At 39.4% G+C, this 25,948-nt stretch overlaps 1 protein-coding gene across 1 annotated transcript in view; it reads left to right on the top strand.

The window, feature by feature from the left end:
- The window catches only part of Prdm5 (PR/SET domain 5), a 172,068-nt gene that overhangs the window by 107,047 nt on the left and 39,073 nt on the right, over positions 1-25,948 (top strand). Inside the window, exon 13 of the mRNA XM_038319175.1 lies at positions 17,403-17,488. Within this exon, the coding sequence (XP_038175103.1) occupies positions 17,403-17,488 (86 nt within the window). The remainder of the gene's footprint in view (positions 1-17,402; positions 17,489-25,948) is intronic.

Below are 25,948 nucleotides of genomic sequence, written 5' to 3'. Positions count from 1 at the left end.
CCTTACTCTAAAATGTTCCAGTGGGTGACAAAAGCTAGAGCTTTGCCAAAGGGCTATCATAGTAATTCTTGACTGATGTTTAAAATCATGTAATAGGGGCTTTGGTCTTCTGAATTCTATTTGGCTTTAAAAAACTCTCTGCTGTGGCAGCTGCCCTGCTGAGTAAAAGCAGGCTGCAGTGTGTTTCCCACTATACTCTGCCTTCTTCTGTTCTAATGTTGGCATCAGCCTAACTGAAAGAAAAGCTAAATTGAATCCAAATTCTGCTCAAAATTATACTTTTGAGCAAAGTAGTTATCCTCTTTAACCCTTATTTTACCTCAGAGGTTCTTAATGAAGAATAAATGAAGTCTCGTGTGTAAGGTACTTGGTATGGTTTGCATGAGATAGTCGATTATTGTGAGAAGGGCACAGTGAAGCAGGAAGCAAGGTTTATTTGGGGAAATTCAAAACTGCCATGGCTGTCCTGCAGGAGACAGAGAAAATAGCTAAAGGAAGTGTGCAAGCCAGAATAGCTTCAGAGCTAGCATGGGGATTTTGACATGTGTTGCTGGGGAACTAGATGCCCCATTGCTGGACGTGTTTTGCTGTAGGGAAGATAAGAGAAGGCTTGGCTCTTCCTGACAGATAGAGCCCTGCTTTACAAGTTCCCAAGGAATGATTATCTTAGGGTTTTGTTTATCGAAGAACCATCTTTCTGTTTACCTAGTCAGAATAGTCCAGATTGTCATTTGTGCCATTATAGCACTGCCATTTTGGGGGCCCATTTGAACCTGAGATTTATCATAAGCATTATCTTGAAAATTCTGTTGTTATCCTGGCACCAAAATTAGGATTTTTTTTTCCAAAGTCACAGAAGCTTTACTCATTAATATTCAGTGGCAAAACTTAGTGAATACTATTTTATTTTTTATATTATTATTTTATTTAGGTTATCTTTTTACAGCAGTTTACTGAGAATTTTCTAGGAAATAATTGATAGTTGGACTTTTGAATATACTGTAGTGCAGTGAGATTTTTATGGAGTAAATAGCCATTTTAATCTTTTTTTCCATATATTAAAGAAGTTAACATGTCTGTAGGTCAGTGATAAGATGACTCCCAGAACTCCAGACAATAACTAATTATCACTGACCTACAGAGGATCCACTAGTAATGAGGCACATAAAAACAAACCCGGTTCTAAGAAAATCAATACAGGAGAATCTGCCTTCATATCCAAAAAATGATTCTGTCACCAGACTACCTACGAGGTGCTGAAGAACAACAACTGTCATATGTAAGGAAGAAATGAAGAGAGGCTCCAGACCCCATTGATAAAAACAACTGTCATATGTAAGGAAGAAATGGAGAGAGGCTCCAGACCCCATTGATAAAAACAAGTTTTTCTTTGGGTCATAAAAAAGAATGGACTTTATAAATAAGTAAGGGTCAGTTGGGGTGGCATAAGAACCAAACGAAGTTAACTTTTTCCCCTGTCTTTTCCACATTCCCACTACCATGATTCTACAGAACCAGGGTAAAGTCTAAGAGCCTTACTGTTTTGTTTGTTTGGTTTGTTTTTTTATATGAATTTGGAAAACATTAGTTTTATTAAAACTTGCATCTACCTTTAAAGTCATTCATTCTTTGTAATTTGGTGATTAGAACCAGTAAATGACAAGTCCTAGCATCTGCTTTTGCAGGTTTCAAAAGTGAAATTTTGAATGCCTGAAGCCTCTTACTGGAGGGCGGGCTTAGCCAAAAGCAATGATTCATATGGTTACAGGCCTTCACATGGTTCACTAGGAACTAAGCAAAGATTGGAACTCTTTCTAGCATATCACATTGCTGACCTTTTTATTTCTTATTTTTTTGCCTGAACTCGAATTTTACTGTTGTTTTTAAACTTGCATACATGCTATTTGATGGTATTTTCCTCTTAATATATTAACTGGTTGAGAATAGTGATCTTAGCTGGAATGTGCAGGTCTTCAGTCTGTTACCTGTGGCCAAACACTCCATGTATGAAAACCTTTCCCATCTCAAAATCATCTCTGATAGCTTATTATTTAATATCTGGTTCATACTTGGTATAGGGTCATCGAGTCAGGTCAGAGTCTTCAAATTCATTTTATTGTCTGTCTGTGGGATCTTTACCAAGCAGCTTCACCTATAATTTATCTCCACTGAAAAACTGGGCAATAGGCCCAGTAGTGGGGTGCTTTTGAAAGAAGAGATGTAGCTGCATGTGAAGGTTATTGTATAGTTCAGCGTGGTCAAGCTGTGATGGTGGTGTGCTTTGGTTTGTATTTCTGCAGTGCTCAGACTCACTGTAGTGGTGCACTCTTGAGCCCTCTACTTCTAAGTCATCTTGCTTGTCTCTCCATACACTGTCTCTGCAGATAGAGATAATGTCTAGGCTACAGACGAGGGTTTGCTGTCAAATGGGTGCTGACCTGGGGTGACTGAAGAGTAATATTCAATTCCTTGCTGTCACTGTTAGTGAAGGTGAACATTTAAGTCTGTGTCTGGTGGGCAGTCCTGTAATTTATCTTCCAGTTTTCTCTGAGGGGACCAGAGAGATGGCACTCTGCGGGTCAGCGGAAATGGTGGAGCACATTCCGTGAGTCTGTGGCTTCTCTGGGTCAGTGAAAGCTGAGGCTCACTCAGCAAGGGAATCCACAGACTGTGACATGAATTCCATTAGTTCATAAATTATAAGAGAAATTCTGGGAGTTTCTTTGTTCTTGTTGTTGTTGTTTTTTTTTAAGATTTAGGCCAAGAGGTTAATTATGTGCCTAGAGTTAACTTTCCCTGTTACTAGATAGCGGCTGTGTTGGACATTCTGCCCTGGCTTCTGTGCACACTATTATTTGAATGGGGTAATAAATCACTGTCTTTGGAAAGTTATTTTTTTGTTTTTTTTTTTTTTGCTTTTTGTTTTTTTTGTTTTTTCACTTTTTAAAATAAATTGAAACTTTTTTCTCATTTTACATACCAGTCTCAGTTATCTCTCTTCCCTCCTCCCATTTCCCCACCCTTCACCCACCGCAGCCCCCACCCATTCCTCAGAAAGGGTCAGGCTTCCCATGGGGAGTTAACAAAGTCTGGTAAATACATCACTTTCAGGCAGGACCAAGGCATTTCCCATATATCTAGGCTGAACAAGGTATCCCTCCAAAGAAAATAGGCTCCAAAAAGCCAGTTCAAGCACTAGGGATAAATCCTGGTCCCACTGCTAGTGGCCCCACAGCTTAGAATTAAAGGATTGTTGTATTATAGTTGGATTAGATTTGGATTCAGCCATGTGTGATATAAGATAATAATGGCCAATAAATACTGAATACATGGAACTTAAATTGTCCTTCATATCTTTATAGGCATTAAATGACTTTATCTGCCGAGAAGGAATTTATTCAACTTTGTTTTCCTAAGTGATTCTTTACTGCTTGGTCCCCATCAGAAGTTGACTTTATTTTGACTTTCAATTATTGTATCTTTATATTTTCTTTTAAAAACTTTTTAAACCCCTAATTTTTAAAGGTTTATTTACATATGTATGCATATGCATGTGTCTCCATGTATCTGTGAGTGTATGCACATCTGTGGGCAAGTATTCATGTCTGGATTCACAGGGATCCGAAGAGGGCTTCAGAATCCTGAGAGCTGGAGTTAGAGGATTCACACCATGTCCTGCTCATCATTTGATTGCTGGGTCTCAGAATTGTTTAATAAGTGCTCTTAGCCACTGAAACTTCTCCCCATCCCTAACCCCTAATTTTAGGCCCACATAATAGCATTTATTAAGTCAAGATTTGCTATAGGTTGGAATAACAGGCCTGGGGGGGATAAAGGAGTTACAAATTTGCCTAGAATATGGTTTGTGAATCACCACCAAGTAAGTTAGTAATAGTTGCAGAGAGTTGTGGGGATCATCTGCAATATTCTACCATTTCTGTAAGTCGCATTTTTACCCTTCCTTCCTCCCTCTCTCCCTTCCTCCCTTCCTCCCTTTCTCCATTTTCTTTCTTCATACTGGCTTCCTGAAAACTTGCAGTGTTGTAGGCTCACCATGTTTGATCAACACTGCCACAAAGCTCCATCTATTTTGCATCATTAGATAATATCATCACCATAGCTGCATTTAATTTAAGCTGCAAACATCGCTTTTGGTTTGGATGACCATGATTGTACGAAAGTTTCATCTGTGTTGTAAGTGTGTGCATCACTGAACTACTCCCCAGCCCTGTCTTTCTTTGGGGTATGTTGTAGCTGTAAATGTAATTCCTTTCATGTTTCTCTGCCATTCTTATAATTACTCCCAGGAAGAGATCCCGTGTTCTTTTTCTGTAGTTCCTGGACTCTGCTTCAGAGTTCAGGGAGGTTTTATAGCTTATCTAGATTTATAGGAGAAATTAATTATGAGTTTCTTACTGCTCAAAAGTTATATGCTTTGGATTCTTCCTTTCTGGCACTATCTGTGTGTGGCACCTGAGCTTTTGCTGCTTCCCCCTCCACTACTGCTGTGGTGCTCATAAATGCCATTTTAAAGAAAACTGCTTGAAATTTTTCAAGATGAAAAATGACCAGGTGAAAAGATGAAGGATTTGCTTACCAATAACTGACTTCTAAAAACCAAGGCAAGCCAGTGTCTAGGGACACTACTGTTCACTGTCTGTCATTGTCACAGGTAGAACTTTGAAACTTGCTGTGCAGCTCTCTGCTCTCCTCGGGAGTCGCTGGGCTTCTGCAGCACTCACTCTGGGCTGCATTAGCCCATCTCCTCCTTTCAGTCCAGTCCAGGAAAGGGGCCTTTCACATTTTGCTTGAACAGACACTCTGTGTGGGGTTAGGTCATGTCTCCTTCTTCCCTGGTCAGGGTTAAACTTACTCATTAGTTCTTCTCCTCCTCCTCTTCTTTATTGTATTTCCTACCTCGTTTTTACCCGTATTGTTTTTGTAAGTTGGTAAATTGGGGTTTTGATTCACCTCTGCTATTACTGCCCCAGAATTTTCAGTAGTAAGTACACAGGGCTCTTTCTTCTTCCACTGAATATCACTTGCTTCATTGACAGAAGAAGGATCCAGCTTTGAGAAGGTTCTCTAAAACAAAACACATCTTTTAAGGAAGAAAATGCAGGGAGGTGGGCTTTTTGGTTTTGTTTTATTTCTTTATTTTTGATCAAGTTCTATCTGACTTGCTTCAGGTGGCACGGTATTTAAGCAGTAAAGGTCTTATATGGCTTTAACATTTTGTTACTCACTTTAATACAGTGTCTTTGTAACCATTGAGGAGTAAATGTGAGGCCCAGGACTTTGCTGTCTTTCCTTCAGATGTGTCCTTTGAGTTGTTAGGTCCAGTGCTATTCTAGCAAGATTTGATTAATGGGGACACTCTAAGATTAACAAGGTGGGCCTCAGTGAAGTCAATGGGGAGTCATGGTTCTTAGGCTAAAGGATAGAAGAAAGGTTTTCAGTTCACAGGAAGGTGTTAGGAATGAGCTCCACAGTCCCCCACTTTTCAGTGCTGCATGTCTCCTCTCAGAGCTGTTCCTCTAATTTATTAGCTGCTCTGTAAATGGAAGGGATTGAATGCAGTGTTGGAAAAGTGATTGGGTCGTACTTCCAAAACTAGATTTTTTTTTGTTTTAACAATGATTCAGTATGCTGTTTTATAACCATTCCCTTAGTCTTCAAAAGTAAAATGATCCCGTACTTTGATACTTCTGGAAGACAGATGTGATGTATGTAGCACACCGACTCCAAACTTGTCCAGGTGGAGCCATCTCAGCAGGATTTTTTTTTCCTCCAAAAATGTTATACCCTTGAAAAGTTTGCTTTTTCACATAGAAAGTATTGTCATCTTCAATTTCTTTATTTTATAAATTTAAGTAGAAAGTAAAACTGTATATATAACTTATGAATCTTTGTATACTGCTTCATTTAATTATTCAACCTTATTTACGCTGGAGTTCGTAAAAATACATGACTTTGATTTTACTGTTTTAGGTTGGGTTTTCTTTGTGGGTTAACTTTTTATCTTTTTAAATATTTATGAGGGTTATAAAGTTTGGCATAATGTTTTCATTTTTACTATATGAAATGACAAAATAAAGAATTTAAAATCATTAAAATGTACTTCTGGAAAGCATCCAATCTTAACTTATCCAAAAATCTCTTCAAACTTGTGTATATCCACTGTACATTAAGCTTTCCTTTGTTTATTAAAATCACTAGAAAGCACAGTAATTGTACTTACAAAAGTTGTGGTAAAATATAATAATAAAATTTATTGTCATAATCATTGTTTACATTACATTTGTGGTTAATTGAGATCATCACTTAATACATATAGTAGCATGAACAAAATTTTATTCTCAGTCTCCTAATAGAAAGGTTAGATTGACTTCTTGAGTTAAATACATGGGCAGTTTAAGAATATAAAGATTGAGCCAGGCGGTGGCAGCGCACGCCTTTAATCCCAGCACTCGGGAGCCAGAGGCAGGCGGATCTCTGAGTTCAAGGCCAGCCTGGTCTACAAGAGCTAGTTCCAGGACAGGCTCTAGAAACTACAGGGAAACCCTGTCTCGAAAAACCCAAATATATATATATATATATATATATATATATATATATATATATATATATAAAGATTGAAATAACTTGAAATATTTTACTTAACCAATTTTATGTTATTTAAACATAAATCTTTGGGAAAGTGTTGGATCTTTTGAGAAAGTGGCACAGTATATGGTGGGTATTCAGTGATTTCCTCGCTATAGGAACCTTTTATCATTAAGATGCATGCTACTTTCCTTCCTTCCACAGTTTTATTTTTTTATGAGTCTAATGCTTTATTAGGTCATTAATGCTTTGATACTTGGGTATGATTGAGTCCTAAGGTCTTTTATTAAGATTATTTTACATAGAACAATGCCACTGCAAAAAAAAAGTAAATAATCTTACTGCTTTTAACAGCCGGCATTTGTCATCAACAGGCGTTTATGCTGTGGTAGGTTCAAGGTGACTTGATAGGGTCTGCCTGTATCAGATCAAGGGGCTCCGTATGGCTTCCTTTCATTCTACCAGATGCCCTTGAAAGTCTCTTTCCAAGCTTCACCAGACACATTTATAGGCTCATAGGTTGATTTCCTCTCAGTTGTGCCTGCAGTGAGAATTTGGAGACCCTTACTTCAAAGCCAGGAGCTCAAATTCTTCTAATTGAAAGGTAAAGAATTATCAAAAAGATGTGTTTAGATTGGAGAGACTCCATTCATTTACTGACTTCCCTTTCTCCATTGCCTATAGCTGAAGATCATCACCTGCCTGCTTCCTTGCCTGCAGATTTTTTTAAGCATTTTTTTGATTAGATTTGTCTTGGCATATTTTTATCTCTTTGTAGTTTGTTTCCTAAAGTCCAAGGCATAAACTTGAACATGTTGTTAAAAAGATATAAATCTATTGAAAATTAATAAATTAGTTTCATGGTGTAACCACTTTGTGACACATTTAAAATTAACCTTTTGTAATTACCATCATGTTTCTGTTTATTCCTTGATGTGTCCAAGGAAAACACAGTAGCTTTTCATTTCATTCAGTGTGAGAACATCATTTAAAGATGCACAATCATTTGTATTAGTTAAATGGAAAATGCTTTGTTACATGTGTCCAATTGAATATGATTTATGTTATTATGCTTATAAAGTCCATTCATAGCTGAATCTTTCAGTGGGTGTGTCTTTCAGAACTCAGTTTAGTATATATCCATATTCCCTTTAACTTTGGACTTGTTGTAAATATACCTTCCTAATCTGTCCCTTATTTTTTTCAGATAAATTTTGATGAACAATTGAATGCTTAAATATGCCAACCTGAAGGGTCTGTTATCTATTGTCAGAACAGCTTTTGCTGTAGTTTCAGAGTTTGGACCACTTAGCACAGAACACTATCTGTGTCATCTAGCAAAGGAATTAAGAGTGGGTTGCGGTTGGGATTCTACCATTGGACAGCTGTATTGTCTTGGAAAATCACTAATCCTTTCTCTGCCCTATTTCTCTCATTCATAAACTAGATATTTGAATAATTAGATCATAGTATTATTGTAAGTGAATATTGGTTTTATATATATGTATATATATATACGCTGTATATATATATATATGCTGTATATATATACAGCATTCTGTGTGTGTATGTGCGTGTGCTTGCTTGTAGAGACTAGTGATTTACGTTGCGTGTCTTCCTCTATCACTCTGCATCCTATTTTTTGAGGGAGTCTCACTGAACCTGGAGTTCACAGATCTGGGTGTCCTATCTCTGCTTCCCAAGCTGCTGTGGGATTCTCATCTCATGTCTTCATGTGGGATTTTGCTTCAGTGGATCCCGGCTCATGTCTTCATGCTTGCACATGAGGTATTTCACTCGCTGAGCCATCTCCCAGCTCACAGATCAGTACCTGAGAATAGAGCTCTAAATTCCAGCTATTGTTTCTAACTGCACTTGATGAGGTGGGTTTTTTGTTTTGTTTTGTTATTTTGTTTTTTGCTAACTTTAAGATTAAATTCTTTTCATGTGGATATTGTGGTTATTCTAACCAAAATGAATATCTAAATTTTTCTGAGATAATAGATAATAACAATGCTTTAAAATTGATTCATTTTATATTTCATAGAGTATAACTTAAGCATGTTCAAATAAGGAAGAAAGGTTCATATTGTTAACAGTTAACCAAAACTGAAGGCTAGTGCTTGTTCAAAGCATGATATTTTGATATACACACAAAAACGTGCCTTTCAGTCATATTCTCCATAATAAAGTTTGATCTATAATTTGAATAAAACATAAGAGTAGTCATTTGTCTTTAATATACAAACAAGGCAAAGACTAATCATTATTAACATGTTGATTGTCAGGTGTCTTCAATTTCATACTGTGTGGACAGCAGGTGCTGTTTATCGTGGAGGCTATGATAGGCAGGAATGACTTCAGAGAGTCATGAACATAGCAGATTATTGGGGACAACCTGATTGATTTGTCAACCATATACTCTAGTTTTCCAAAAGTTTATCAAAGCCTGTTAGTGTACATTAAGGGTGGATAGAAAAATAGGGAAAGAAGAAGCACGGGCAAGGACGATAATCACAGAAAGGTCTCATTACTTTTATCAATTATTTCCTCAAAAGAGCAGTTTTGTATCCAGTGGCATGGGTAACAGGCATTACTCCATCCACCCTCTGTAATCCACAGTCATTTTTCAAGAGTTACCAGACATCCTCATCTGAGCTGCTGCTACTGCTGTTGCAGTGGGGCCACTGTGCATCTGTTCTTCCCTGGTCATCCTGTCAGAGTTCACTTAGGGGGCTTGTCCTACTCTGGCCCAAGGAGGAGAAAGGACATACTGTAGCATGACATCTGGCTACTTGAGCCAGATTCCTGGTTCTGACAAGTTCTGTACTACTATACATGGCCTCTGTTCTTCCATTGATCGCAGCTGGCTCTTCAAAGGGTCCACATCTCCATCCTTAATATACTTGATTAGAATAAAGAAAAAACTCAGGACATACACTAGGAGGGGGAGCATAATTGCCCACCCCCAGGACAAGTTTAACTTTTTTTTTGCCTGTACCATTTTGTCATTTCTGTCCTCTGTGAACTCAGCTACAAAGCCTTCCAAAAGTTGACTAGCATAGCATTTGGATTTTTTTCTATTTCCCACTACCCAGGAACACTGAATTGATATACATATTACAACATCAGTCTTTAAGTGGCCTGAAGAGATCTGTGAAGATGAACAACAACAACAAAAATCCCACACTAGCTTGGTGTAGGAGGATCTTCTGTCTATGTGTTGCTTTCATTGTTTGAATAAAGAAATTGCTTTGGCCTTTTGATAGGGCAGCACTTAGGTAGAAGGAGTAGACAGAACTGAATGCTGGCAAGAAGGGCAGACGGAGAGCAGTCATGGAACTGCCAGGTCAGACATGCTGAATCTTTTCTGGTAAGCCACAACCTCGTGGTGACTTACAGTTTATTAGAAATGGGTTGAATCAAGATGTGAGAGTTAGCCAATAAGAGGCTAGAACTAATGGGCCAGGCAGTGATTTAATTAATACAATTTCTGTGTGATTATTTCTGGTGTAAGCTAGCAGGGCAACTGGGACAAAACAAGGGGCCCCTCGCTCCATACTACACTAGCTCAGAATTGAGTGTAATAAAAGGTTATTTATTTATGAGTAGACTCACAGATCAAAGTCCTCTCCTCGAATAGAGAACAGAAACCAAATCCAGCAGCCAGAAGAGAGTGGGCGCACACTTTATGTCAGCATTTATAGTATAAGAGGCCATGCCCAAGTGGGTGGGTAACTTAAAGGCTACTGGCTGAAAGAGTTCCTACAGCAGATCTGTTCATTGGATTAACATTTTATATTCATGCTGGTCTAAAACACCTAGGTCTCCAGAGCCTCTTATGCATCATAAAACCATGTGCCATCATTGGTATCAGCAAAGATACTAAAGATCTGAAATTGTCCTGAGGTCCCTGTTGAATCAACCTCTTAAAAATGATGATTTTTTATTTTAAGTATATGGGCAGTCTACTTTCATATATACTGGGTGTGTTTTTGATGCCCATAGTGGTTAGAAAATGTAGAATCTCCTAGAAATGGAAATAAAGATAACTATAAGTCACCATGTAGGTATAGAGAACTGTACCTGGGTCCTCTGCAAGGACAGCAAATGTTCTTAATTTCTAAGCCATCTCTTTAGCCCTCAACCTCTTTAAACTTATTTGCAAACAGCTCTATCTGGCCTAGTGAGATGCTTATCAATCACTTCTTCTCATTCTCCTTTACCTCAGTAATGCCCAGCCTTCTGTTGTTTTCCAGCCCCTGGTATGCATGCAGCCTTCAGCAGGAGATAAAGAAGCGCACTTAATGGTTCAAATTCTGTTTCCCTTCATATTGCCCCAGGTTACACAACCTTTGTTTCAAGGAGAAATGGGTAATTATGTTACATCTCCATTTCCAGGGCACCCTTGGACTTGGAAGCAGGGCATCCACCTCTGCTTCACAGCACTACAAATGTGTCTGTAAATGGCTTTTATTTCTCATTTAATTAAAGTCTTCCTCAATTCAAGCAGGTCAGTTGCTATTTCTCAGTTATCATAGTTTCCTGTGTTGAGCCTTTTTAAAGTCCCTGTCTACACGTTGAAGCATAGATTTCCTTTCTTCTCCATTACTGGGTTATGGATCTATGGACTGTCTTCCAGGACTTTTACCACCATCTTTTGCTCTTCACTGTCTAGTTTGAGGATCCAAGCAATGGTTTTGGGCACATCCCTTATATCCTGCCAGCTGTAATAAAGGAGAGCCAACATATCTGTTTCATCCTCCCCCCTTTGCATTTTTACTGTTCTCAGAAGCTGATACAGAGAATGTAATCTGTATGCCCTTTTCTTGTTGTAATTCTCCATACACAATAATCTCTTAATTACTCATTCTGAAGTCACCACAGCCCATTTAAAATACTGCCCCAGATGTCCTACTATTGGGAATTAAAATATCTTTTCTTGTCCATCTGCCCTTTGGGGGTTGTACTCATACTCATAAGGAAGACTTCATCTATCAAAAAGGTATGCTAGCCATACTGTGTAGAGCAAGAGAGCTGCCCAAGGACTCACCTGCAAGGGCCCTCTACTTTCAGAGGGTTCAGATTTGTTTCAGATTTTAGTGCTCATTAATAGGTTTTCTAGAGCCCAATAACAGGTTTTTCCACCAACACAGTAAGCCAGGTCAAGCCAAACTGAAAAAGTAAAAGAATAGGTTTATTTGAGGAAAGCATCTTCTGGGTGAGTTCTCCAGTCACAGAAGAGATAGAGGCTGGAGCAGTCATGTTCCCTAACTAAAGCAGGAAGATTATGAAGTTGGGTTTGTCCCAAGTATAGTCAAAATATAAACACTGTGGACTGGGACTTGAGCTACTGGCAACTTCAGGGAAGGAGCTGCCACAACTGCCAAGAATGTGGAACTGGGCTTTTTGGTGCATCTCCCCAGCCTCTCCTCCCCATCTCCCCTCTCATCCAGATCCACCTTTCCTCTGCCTCCTCTCAGAAAAGAGCCATCCTTCCAGGGAGATCAACCGAACTATAATACCTGGCACATGCCATCTCATCAAGGCTGGAAAAGGCAACCCAGTAGGAAGAAGAGGGTCCCAAGTGGGGAAAAGAGGCATAGCCCTTGCTCCCTCTGTTAGGAATCCCACAAGGACCTCAAGCTGCTCAGCCATAACATATGCAAAGGACCTATTTCAGACACCTTTACCTCTGTGAGGCCCAATGAGTCCTAGCCAGTTATTCCATGGGCTGTGTTCTCATGGTGTCTTTGAACCTCCTGGTTCCTCCTGAGAGGCCACAGCAGCACCACAGGGAGGCTTCTCTTGGCCCCAGCCTCTACTATGCCTGTTTCAGTTTAGTTTCAGTTTCATTTCCTGTATGAGTTGGCACTACAGCCTCAGCTAGTTGTGTTTAGGAACACCTAATCCCACCCCTCCCACTCCTATGTTGCCTGTAAAAGGAGCCTCAGAGCTCCATCGGGGTCACCCACATTTTGTTGTGTGCCTGGCTGAGCCCAGCATTCAGGAATAAACAATGCTCTTGCTGACTGCATATGTGAGTTGTAGTATTTGTTTTGTGGGGTGATCCACAGACCCTAACACTTCAAGGAGCCTTCTTCCCTTCCTCCACATGATTATCTGAGCTCTGCCTGATGCTTGACTGTGGGACTTCACATCTATTAGCAACAGTTGCTGGATGAAGTGTCTCTGATCTCTTATGACAATTCTGCTAGGCTCTGGTTCTAGAACGCTTTATAGGCAGGACAAACTGTATATCAAAGATATTGAAGTTGGGTTGGAGTCCCAATCCCTCCACTTGAGGCCTTGTCTGGTTACAGAAGATGGCTAGTTCAGGCTCTGTGTCCCCCATTACTGGGAGACTTTGCTAGGTTTGCTCATAGAATCCATGCTGTTTCATTGTACTAGGTTTCCTCTTCATCACCTAAATGCCCCTCAATTCAGTCATTTCTCTCATTATTTTCTCCCCCACATCTGATCCCTCCTATTCCCAACCCCACCTGCCCTAAGAGCCCACCTGAGAAATCTATTCGATTTTCCCTCTCCATAGAGATCCTTTCATCCCCTCTTAAAACCCTTCCTTGTTACTTAGCCTTTCTGGGTCTGTGGACTGTAGCATGATTATCTTTCAATTTACAGCTAAAAATCTACTTACACGTGAGTTGTTACCATGTTTGTCTTTCTGGGTCTTGGTTACCTCACTCAAGATGAGTTTTTCTAGTTCCATCCATTTGCCTGCAAATTTCATAATGTCATCATTTTTAACAGCTGAGTAATACTTCATTATGTAACTGTACCACATTTTCTTTACCTATCCTTTGGTTGAGGCACACCTAGGTTTCCAGTTTCTGAATATTATGAACAAAGTTTACCACGAATTGTGTTCATTCTTCTGGAGAGATGTGAATAAATGTCTCTCTACCCCAAATAGAGCACTGACATCAACCCAAAGAAACAGTTCCACCTAATGAACGAATGAGTGGTTAACAAATCTGTTAGGGTATTGGACTTTTAGAAGTGTGGGTAGGAAGTTGCCAGAGTAATTCAAAGACAACTGCATCTAAAGCCCCACCCTAGAGCACAGTTCAAAATTTATAAAAGTTACATCCCAGAGAGCTCACTGCATCCTCTGCAGACAGCTTGACTGATAGGAGTCTCTCTCGGAAATTGTTACTTCTTATATAACCATGGGAAGGGGCTTTGAGAGTCATGTAATTCCCAGGGACTTCCTGGGCCTTGTAAGGTTTCTTTACTTTCTCAATCTTAGAAGCCTCCCTCCTTCTTCTAGGAGATAATGTTCCAACTCAGGAGAAATCGGTACACAGTGGTTGGCAAGAAAAATTAAGTATCTGTCTGCGTGTCATGTTAAAAGTTTTAATTGTTTAAAAAATTATGTGTATGAGTGTGTTGCCTTCATGCATGTACATATAACATGTGCATGGTTGGTAGCTGTGGAGTTCATAAGTGAAACTCAGACACCTTGTAAGTGGAGTTTCAGATGATTGTGAACCACCATGTGGATGCTGTGTATCGTACCAAGTCTTCTACAAGAGTTACAAATGCTCTAACCTCTAAGGCATCTGTCCTGCCCTCAAACTTTTTGTTTTTATCACTCTTTATCTGTCATCTAGATTTGATTGGCTGATGAATTCAATTATTAATAATAGTTAAAAAGGAAAAAAAGAACTCAGCATTACTTGTTATATAAGTTAAGTAAAATAAATGGAATAAATGTACTTTGAATGTTCTAAATATCAGGTGGGTATGGCAATGCCTATAATCTTAGTACAAGGCAGAAACAGAAGGATTGCCTATGTGGCAAGTGTGGTCTATATTGTAAGGGCCAGAACCTCTATAGTATATAGAGTGATATTGTCTCAATAAAAAAAAAACTAAAAGCACCATTACTTGTAAGTTTTTATGATTAAGGGGATGAAGTCATTTGAATTTTTATGTTGCGGGAATATGACCATTAGCATGAGTGTGTCTGTTTTTTTTCCAGTCTTTATACTTCTGTCAAGGGTTGTGTTATATGTTTACTAACTTGATAAGTGGCAGCCCCTGCTGTCCCCTAGGTCCTCCTGCAGGCCATAGTAGGTGCACTACTGTTGCTGTCTTCATGTTCCAATAATCCTGAGGAACATCCCAGGGTGTCTTTATCACCGGAGACTGGATCCAGATAGAGTAGAGTTAAAAGGTGGTATCTGGACAGTTCTCAAGTTTCTCTTTTTCAATAAATTTTATTGTGTGTTTAAGTCATTCATGTTATTATAAAACATATAATAAATAATAATAAATAGTTATTAAAATAAATTAAATGAACACAACTATGACTTCACATAGCTACACATACTTTGATTTTTTTTCATTCTCATGGTTTATTTTTTTTTATATTTAAAAATTTCCGTCTCCTTCCCTCCTCCTCCCCCTCCCTCCGCTCCTCCTCCCCCTTCCCGCCCCTCCTTCTCCCCCTTCCCTCCCCTTCCCTCCACCCATCCCTCCCCTCCCTCCCTCTCAAGGCCAAGGAGCCATCAGGGTTCCCCACTCTATGCTAAGTCCAAGGTCCTCCCAACTCCCCCCAGGTCCAGGAAGGTGATCGACCAAGCTGAGAAGGCTCCCACAGAGCCCGTCCATGCAGAAGAATCAGAGCCCAGCGCCAATGTCCTTTGCTTCTCAGTCAGCCCCCGCTGTTGGCCACATTCAGAGAGACGGGTTTGGTCGTATGATCCATCAGTCCCATTCCAACTGGAGTTGGTGATCTCCCTTTAGTTCTGTCCCACCGTCTCCATGAGTGAACGCACCCCTCACGTTCCTGACTTTCTCCCTCATGTTCTCGCTCCTTCTGCTCCTCATCAGGACCTTGGGAGCTCAGTCCAGTGCTCCAATGTGGGGCTCAGTCACCTTCCCCATCTGTCGCCAGCTGGAGGTTCCCTCACGGTCCTGACTTTCTTTCTCTTGTTCTCCCTCCTTCTGCTCCTCATCAGGACCTTGGGAGCTCAGTCCGGTGCTCCAATGTGGGGCTCTGTCATTTTCTTCATCTATCGTCAGGTGGAGGTTCTATGGTGATATGCAAGAAATTCATCAGTATGGCTATAGGAACTGGCCTTTTAACAAGAGTGAATAGCATCTTATTTAGGATTTGTTGTACATTACAGATGTATGGGGATTTTGTTGTTTGATATCTGAATAAATCTACACAGCTGATCAGGACAGTGTATTTGGAGCACATAGGAACAGAAGATAAGATCATAAATTTAGAGTGTACGTGCAGAATTTGAGTTGTTTATTAGGTATACAAATGGTCGACAGATGGGTGTATGGAGATTGAGGCTCAGTAGAGATGGGAAATAAGATAAGCATATGATTATCATCTTGTTGTTAATATTAGAAATTATAACCTTTATTTTGTCATGAAAAGCCACATGTCCTAGAGTCATAGTTATTACTTCAAGTATTCCAGGTGTACTGCCTAGTGCTAGAAGTTTAATTCTCTTTCGGTAGCTAGTAGATCTGGGTAGTTTATTAAAGACCCCCTGTTCATATGTTGGCTGATGCTGCTGTTTCTATTCTTTCCCTTGTGGAGATTGCAACCATTTTATGGTGCCATTTGAACCACCGGAATTAAAGTTACAGTTGTTCTATACTTTTTTTTTTAACATAACATCGAAGGCTGTGATGTAAAACAATGGCCAAGATGATCCCCTTAAAATGGGAGAAGCTGAAAAATACCACTCTGCTGGAGCTGCCACCACATGGTAGCTCTATGCGGCAGACTGGGGATAAGTTAGGTCAGTCTTGAATCTCATCTCATGAGGCTATGAAGATGTGGGGAAGGTGAGGGGTAAGGGGGAGGTCAAGTAAGGCCTCTTCTGGGAAAGTGGTGAGGTTGAACAAGGAAGAGCTCATTGCTGCTCTGGCGGGGTAATTGGAGTAATTCATGGGCTAGATCCTCAGGTTGAATACAAAAGAGCAGAGGACATTACAGGTCTGGCCCCGAAGCAAAGAAAGATAGATTTTTTTACTTGCTGAGGACATTTTCTTTTTCACTTCAATTTACTGATCTTGGAATATAGGAAATTTCTAGCATCTTGTCCTATTTGTCTATTGTTCAATGAAAGGATAAAGAAAACTGATGATTTGGACCCAACTTATTATGTAAATAATTGTGCTTTGATGAGAACAGCCTTGAATTCTTTTTATATGTTGGATTTTATTGCATTCTGTCATTTTAAAATAGAAGTTTAGCTTTCTTTGGGTGGGGGTTGTGTGGTCTTACTTGCCTTGAAAAACATCTTTCCAATTTTCTAAATTACAGCCTTAATTTAGAGCTACTTAGTTATATAGAAAAGTGTAGATCAATTGTTGTGTAATTTAAATACCAATGATTCTGTTTAACAGGCACCAGCTATATGGGATTATTCTGAAATGCATAGATGTGAGCCATATTTATTTATATGAAATGTTTATAAGCAAAGTTACTTTAAAAAATGTTTAAGACCTCCATAGTGAGGAGCATGGTCACAGAACAGACTGATATAGAATCGTTTTTACAAGATTTTGAAATTAGTGTGTTTAATTTGATTCATATATTAGAAGGTCATGCAGCAAACCTTGTTTGTTTCTGAGTGTTAGCCGAGTTGGGCTGGAGGAAATGCCCCGGTGTATGCTTCCTGTACTGTGGTGCTTCTGCGGCCCAGCTGTGCCTGTAGTGACCCTGTGAAGAGCAGCGGCACTGAGGGTGCTCTGCTTCTTTACTTATCACTGACTGACGTGGGGGCTTCCTTTATTTGCAGGTGAGCGTCCCTATCAGTGCCCGTACTGTGAAAAAGGATTCAGTAAAAATGACGGACTGAAGATGCACATTCGAACTCATACGAGGGTAAGACTATATTCTGCCTGGTTTTGTTGATCATAAGATCCATGGCTTTTCTAAAAGAAACATATTTAACATTACATGAGAAAATTAAAGTGCTATAGTTGAAGTTATGACAAAGACTAGGTATGACATTTGAAGACAAACTTTTTTAAAGAAAAATAAATGAAAAACAACCCAAACCCCCAAAGAGCCCTTACTTTAGACTTTGAATTAATTCACAGGGTTTATTAATGACAAAGTAATACAAATGTCCAGTAAATGTTAATATTTAAACCTTGAAAAGGTAGTTTTGTCTTACAAAATAATCACTTGTAAAGAATATGTTTGATAGTGACAAGTGTGTCAGTATTGGACTACTGGATAATATTTACAAACAAGGAAAGTCACAGGAAAGACCTTGCAAATACTTTAAATTTTAGGGAGGTTTACATAGCATGGAAATGTGGCTGAATGGATAACAGGGAGCACCACCAAGCAATGTGTTATTTTCTTTCTGAGCTGTTAGCACCTCTCACTAGATTGGTTCTGTCTGTATACTTTTTTGCAAGCTTCTGTTTCATGTGCTTTAAAATGGTATGCACCACCTGTCCTATGTTCACATGTATTACTCTGCTCACGGTCCAGCTCAGGTACAAGTGCCTGTAATCCTAGTACTCTTGGTGTGGTGGCAGGAAAATAAGAATTTCAAGGCCGTTCTTAACTACATTGGAACCTAGAGGCTAGCTTGTGCTAGAGATCTTGTCTAAGAGAGAGGGGGAGAGAGGAGGAAAGAGGGAGTATAGGAGGGAGAGAGAGAGAATATAACAAAATATAAATTACAATACAGCTATAAAATATTAAACAGGTATTGAAATTTACTATAGTATAATTTAAATACATAATGATCAAATACTTATTTTCACAATGAGCATTAATAAAGAAGCTTAAGTTCATTTTGAACCAGTTAGAGAAATTATTTTAGGACTGATGAGAAGGCCCAGCAGGTATAGCGCACAGTGAAGACAGTGATGACTTGAGTTGGATTCCTAGGATCAATATGTTGAAAGTGACTTTTGTAATAACAAATGGTTAGTAACCATTTTTGAAGGATATTGTTTATAGTGTGAATTAACGTTCAGAGAATGGATTGCTGATTTATTTTTGTCAACTTGATGTGAACTTAGACATATTTGGTAAGAGGGAATTTTAGTTGTGAAATTTCCTCCATTAGATTTACCAGTCGCCATGTCTGTGTGTCTGTGGGTTGCTTTCTTGGTCATTAATTAATGGAGGAGGACTGGTCCTACTCTAGACATTGCTATCCCAAGGCAGGAGGACCTGGGCTATATGAGAAGGCACCTGAGCAAGCCAGGTGGATCCAGTTCCAGAACGTGGATTCAGTTCTTGCTTACAGATTCCTGCCTTGATCTCTTGCTCTGGTTTCCCTCGATGGCCTGTAAAGTGTAAGATGAAATAAAGCCTTCCCTCACCCCACCTCACCCCTCAAAAAAGAAAAATGTGAATTGACTCCAGCAAGCTGTTCTCCAAGCTCCACAGGTCTGCTACAGAACTTGTGTGAACACACACATACACACAAAAACACGTAATAAAAAAGTAATTTTTATGTGAGTAACCATAAAATGAAAATGATAGTAAAGATGCCAGTATCTAGGCAAAAAGCATCCCAGTTCTCAGCATCAGAAAGTAGCGATGCTGACCACAGTATACATTACATTGTTTCACTGATTACTGGAGACAAGAAATCATACCATAAAACAAGCTCTGTACATTGCTGCAGGAGGACAAAATACTGTTTTGGTTGCTCTACAGAAAACAGTGATTTCCAATTCAATGAACTTGGTATTTTACCATAATGTAAATCATTACTAAGAATAATATTAGTGGCTAAGTACAAATAAATACAGATTGAACCAACCATGCCATGTCACATATCTCCACAATTATTTCCTTAAGATTTATTGTAAATTGTTTAAGTCCCCTTCAAGCTGAGAGAGCCATGATACTTTCTGAAAAAGTGAGAGGGCAAAGCACGGACATGCAGCAGTGTGAGGCTGCATGTAGAAGCTTCTCCCATACCAACTGTGCCCATTCCTGTCTGTCCATCACTGTGACAGAGGACGTGAGATATATAGTCTAAGAAAGGTAAGATAGTGTCACAACTGCTCTCACAGGTCTAGTCTATGCTCTGGCTAGTCTGCTGCTTTATGCTTGAGGCAAAGCACCAACATCATGGTGGAAGAGCACAGCCAAATGAAAGACTGTTCATGTCATGGCAGCCAGAGCGAGCAGAGGAGGAGCCAGGGACTCATCTCCACAAGTGTGCCCTAGGTCACCTACCATGGCTTGTTCAACTATGAACTCACACATGGGTTCCCCCACTGATGAAGTTAATACTCTTGTAACCTAATCATCTTTAACCACTGCCAACTGGGGATCATGCCTTTAATTCATGAGCCTTTGGAGCTTTTGTCCAAACACCTATTACATTTTTTCTTACTTTATTCAACTAAATGTGTTCTCATTTTATTGACTTGGATAAACTCTCCTATGTATTTCCAAACAAAACAAAAAATAAAGACCCTAAATTTTAGTCTAATTTGCTTGAAGTTTAAAATAAGCATCCTGATGAGTGTACCGTGTTTGCTGGCAGACAGCATAATGCTGAGAGTTCTCAAGCACTATCTGTACAGGAAGTAGATCCCAGCCACTCTCTAGAAAGAAACACCTGGAAGTTTAGAAAGAATCTCAGATCAGCTTTTCCCTTCAGTTACTTTGATTTCTAATTTTGTGCACGTGGTGTCTCAGACAACTCTCCTTTTGAAATCCTTTTTCCTAAGTATTGAATAACTACAATTATTCTCTGCACAAAAATTCAAGTTTTGTAAAGCATACTAATATTATCACTAAATACAGTCACATCATTGTCAAGAACCAGACATTTTGTAAAAACTCCAGGCAGGGCAGGCTCTGCAAGCGTATTTTCTGATAGTTATTAGCACCGTGTAGGCTTAACTCAAAGAAGATACTGTTACACTGGAGGTATAGAACATTTTCGTTTCAATTCTATGTTTATATTTATCATTCAGAAAGCTCAGTTTCCAGACTCCCACCATCACCATGTTGATAGCTTTTTATTCTAATACAACAATAAAAAAATATCTTTTTCATTAAATTCTTTACCTGTTATATGTAGGTATTTTAACTTCACCATAGTGCACCCCCGGGTCTCTTTATGTTGACTGTCTATCAACAATAGGTAGGGAAATTTAGGGAGTTATGCTATGCTGTGATCATAGTGGCTGTTGATATATGTGAAATAGTGGAGAATGATATTTGTGCCTGGAAATAGGTATCTGAGCCAAATATGAATGGGTGGCTCAGACTTTCTATAAAGCACACGTTTCTGATTTATCTGCATCTTTAAATTATATATATATATATATATATACATATATTTGTATATGTATATATGTTTAAATTTAATTGTTTATATTTAAAAATATTGCTGACTTTTACCAAGGCATAAAGAAAATGAATCATGTGGGTGCAGTATCAGTATTAACATGATGTTGAAGGAAAAAGCAGAGTTTGTTCCAGATGAACAAAATTGGTAGAGCAGCAGGAATGAATGGCAGAAGCTGAGGATAGGAAAAGGCAAGATTCCCTGGCCCTGCAGGACTGTGAGTAGCTTTGAAAACAGAAAGGCATCTTTTAAGAACAAGAATAAGCTTTGAATCTTTATAAGCATACGATGTGGTAAGCATTAAAAGCTTAAAAGTCAAAGTAGTGCAGGTTTCTTGAGTAAAATAGAGAAAGAATGAGTTGATTTCTAGGGATGCGCGCATGGAGGGAGTGGTTGAAAAACATGGAGAATGGGCTGGGCAGATATGACTCTGTGAATTCCCTACAGGTTTGGCTAGAGTGGCCTGTTCAGTGTGACCAGAGATGAATGCTGAAGTGTGACTTGAACTGAGACAGGCTGAGCTGAAGTAGTTGGCTGTGCTCATAGTTTCCTTTTGAGTGAAGGATTAACATGGTCAGGTTTACCTATCAGGAAGGTCATGCTTTGATATGGACTGAAGACTGCAGCAGGAAGGCTATGAGTAGAGAGTAGAGAGGTAGAAAGGAACTTCTACCTGTGGCTGTGGGATTTGAAAGTAGGGAACAGATGTGAGGGCCCCTTTGAGATAAACGTCAACATTGTTGTTCATACATTGTATGTACATGACGGTGAAGAGGAAGAGTCACAAAAGAACCTGGAGAGCCTTGAAAAGATGTAGAGGTTATAGGTTATGATGTTCTACACAGACACAAGGTAGCTTAGCGAGGAGATTCAAAGGAAAAGAAAAGGAAAGGTTAGGGAGGATGCCAGTGAGACTAGCTATTGTATAGATTAAGAAACTAAGACTTTTGCTGAGATATGCTTATCTTTATATGTAGAGAATGTAAAAGATGCAAATTTAATAACAGATTCACTATGATTTTAGAAAAATTTAATTTTTCTATGTAGAAGGAACGGCGGGGCTGTGTCCCGCCACCCGGCTAGCTTTATCCAAAATAATTACACGGAAACTGTATTCTTTTAAAACACTGCCTGGCCCATTATTTTCTGCCTCTTACTCACATCTTGATTAACCCATATCTAATAATCTGTGTAGCACCACGAAGTGGTGTCTTACCGGGAAGTTTCTAGCTTACATCCATCTTGGGCTGGAGCTTCATCGCGTCTGGCTTCTCTCTGAGGAGAGGCACGGCGGTCTGTCTAACTTAGGAGAGGCGTAGCATCTGACTGAGCCATCTACCTCACTTCCTTCTTCCTGTTCTGTCTACTCCACCCACCTAAGGGCTGGCCAACCAAATGGGCCAGGCAGTTTCTTTATTAGCCAATGGGAATCCTCCATCATTTCCCCTTTTTCTGTTTAAAAAAAAAAGGCTTTAACTTTAACATAGTAAAATTACATATAACAAAACAGTTATCAAGTAAGAATTAGTTATAATATTTATATCTACTTTATCTTTTATCAAAACTAAAGAAAACTATAACTATCTATCTATTCTTCAACTCCATCAAAGACTCCAGAAGGATATAATATTACCTAAGTAAACAAGAAATAAGCAACTTCCAAACTCTAGAAATGACAGAGACATCTCGCTGCCTGGACAGTCACCCAAAGTTCTTTTGTACTGTTGGGGCATCCATCTTCGGCCTACAGGCCCATAAACATCCATCAGACATTTCTATGCAGCAGGAAATTTCGAAGGCAGTTCATTCACTATCTGCTGTGTCCTTCAGAATGTCTCGCAGACTCTTTCTTGAATCAGGAACCCCAAAAGATCATCTCATATTTAGTCCTCTCTCTGTGGGTTCTTTGTGTCCAGTTTATGCCAACAGTCCAGGCAAGAGCAGTTTCTTGCCCAAGTGGCTATCAAACTCCATAAGGATCCTCTTCGATGCCCATCTTCCTCTTGAAGTAGATTGGTGCTGCCAGGAGCTGACGTGTCTCATTGTCATGAAAAGCCTTAAGTTATTAAAACATCTAAAATGCGATATTCTGTAGTCTTTGAAAGATATGAAGAATGCCTATGTAACTTAAATATATCTCTATATAGCTAGAAAATCTAACTAACATAACTACAAGTTTTACTAATATTGATAACTATCCATTAACAACCTATATACATTACATTTTTAAATGAACTACACAATCACAATACATTAATCAGTATCAGAAATACATATACATATAACAAAATTGACCTTAAATCCATACCAATGCAAATTATTCATATCTATATCATATCCCCCTTTAAATGTAAAAGAATATTTATAAACAATATTTGGGAACATGGGCGCAGTTATTTCTCTCCAAACTGCTTCCTGCTGAATGGGGACACTGTTAATCAGATCTTTCATGGTGTAACCTGTGTGCCAGGTTCATCTCAGTCATCAGTTGAGCGAAGTAATTTTTTGAGGGTGTTCACAGCAACCTTTCAGGAGGGCGTGGCCTATCATACCATATTGGGATAGAAGCAATCCAACGGGTCTCATTTTCTGTAAAAATAAAAGAAGAATCTCTTTTCCAAAGTATCATATCCTTAGATCCAAATTCTAAAGTCAAGGTATTTTCAAGATATCTTTCTTGGATTAGTTCAGCAGCATTTGTAAACAAATATCTTTTAGGAGCTGTTGCTCCTTCCTCAGCATTCAAACAATTCACAAAGAGCATAATAGCATACAGTATCAAGATTCTCTGTGTATTTTCCATCTTTGTGCGGCTTTATTTTAACCTCTATTTCGTTTATTTTTACTTTTATTTTTTGAGACAGGTTCTCTGTATATCTTTGTCCTGGAATAACTCTGTAGACCAGGCTGTCCTTGAACTCTCAGAAATCCATCTGTCTCTGCCTCCCCAGTGCTGGGATTAAAGGTGTGTGCTACAACACCTTGAACTCACAGAGATCTTTCTGTCTCTGCCTCCCAGGCATTCGGATTAAAGGCGTGTGTTACCACACCTTGAAGTCACAGAGGTCAATCTACTTCTGCCCCTTGAAATCACAGAGGCCAATCTACCTTTGCCTCTCAAGTGTTGGGATTAAAGGTGTGTACTACCACACCCAACTGCTTCCTTTTTTTTTTCTTAAGAACTTTAACTTTTAGCCTGCATATATTTCCAACACATTGTAAACCATTTTGACGTTTTCTTCGACTTTGAATCTTTCTTTTACTGTATATCTCTCTTTTTCTGACTATATGAGTCTTTAATTTACCAAACAATATCAGTAGGACTAAAGTTGTGACTTTGGCGGCTGGATCCAGCCCATTCCTTAGCTTTCCAGCCTAATGGCAGAGGTACTTGCTAGAGCCATTCTTATTACCACAACTCTGTGGAGTTTCAAGGTCCCTGCCAGCAAGCAAGCTGCAACATTCTTCTCAAAGACCACATTCAAATGCTCTGTACGTAGTCGGACCGCCTGCCTGAAAGAGTCAGAGTTTGCCCTGGCAGTACAGACCAGAACGCCAGCATTTTAAAACAGCACAACTTTTTTCCTGCTACGGCTGAAAACAAACAAGCATGCAGTCAGATTTTATCAACGCCATTTAAGTGTTTCGTAGCCGAACCTCTTAAAAGAGCTGCAATGTTTTGCAGCTGAAGCTGAGTCAGGAAGCCTCTCTTAGATGAGAGTGCTTGCTTGCCAGACCCGAAAAATAGAGCTTTACTCTATTCTTTCCCAAGCTTTCTCAAGCTTTCTGCGGATTCGGTTATCCACGTGGGCGCCATTCTGTAGTGATTAGCTGCGCGGGCGGCTTCCCGCTGCCCTGCTCTCGGCCACCAGCTAGCTTATGCCCCGAAATAACAACACATAAATTGTATTCTTTTAAACACTGCCTGGCCCATTATTTTCTGCCTCTTACTCACATCTTGATTAACCCATATCTAATAATCTGTGTAGCACCACGAAGTGGTGTCTTACCGGGAAGTTTCTAGCTTACATCCATCTTGGGCTGGAGCTTCATCGCGTCTGGCTTCTCTCTGAGGAGAGGCACGGTGGTCTGTCTAACTTAGGAGAGGCGTAGCATCTGACTGAGCCATCTACCTCACTTCCTTCTTCCTGTTCTGTCTACTCCACCCACCTAAGGGCTGGCCAACCAAATGGGCCAGGCAGTTTCTTTATTAGCCAATGGGAATCCTCCATCATTTCTAACTTTTAGGCATCATTATCTTCTATGCTGTAGAGAGAATAGGTGTGTTTTCTTGGTACTATATGAAACATTTCATTTGACTAAGTATAGTTCTCACATTTTAGGACCCCTATTTTTCATGGAGAATTTTATATTCCTTGCTATTTCTTGGAAATTAAATTCCAAGTTAGTTCTTATAAAGTCACAGAAAAGACAATTTCACGTTTTCTAGTTTAGACTAGTCTTTGCATGCCATGTGCTGTCCCTAAGGGAAAGGCTCCAGTCTAGGCATCCCAGATGTCCACAGACTTCGGATGTCACAGGTGATTGTTTAAGCGAAAGGGGAATATTTGTGAGAAATTTACTAGTTAAATCATCCCGTGGGCAGAAAACCTTCAGTTTTTGTCTGGGTCTCATGGGGCCAGCTCCTGCACTCTTGTCAGACTATGGGAAGTAAAAGCCATCCGAGGAAAGTATGATGGATATCTTGCCTAGTTACAGCTTCATATGATTGCAGCTGCAGCTGGGCAACTGCAGCGTCAGTAATGAAACTCCAGAAGAACCACTCTGGAGCCAGATCAGCCCACTCAGCGTGGCTATCTTAGGTCGTTAAATAGGTAAACCAAATACCAATGAAGAAATGTTACATAATAAAATGTATATTAACTTGGAGACTTTACTATGATAGCTGGAGCGAATACTGAATAGTGCACAGCGCTGGGTGTTCATAATAAAAAATGTGTGCAGGAAATTAGTTCTGCTGACTGTTTCTTTGATTTTTT

This window comes from Arvicola amphibius, chromosome 2 (genome assembly GCF_903992535.2).
Source record: "Arvicola amphibius chromosome 2, mArvAmp1.2, whole genome shotgun sequence".
In the NCBI taxonomy this organism is placed as follows: domain Eukaryota; kingdom Metazoa; phylum Chordata; class Mammalia; order Rodentia; family Cricetidae; genus Arvicola; species Arvicola amphibius.
Note: the sequence above shows the minus strand (reverse complement) of the source record. Positions and strands in the feature narration are given on the sequence as shown.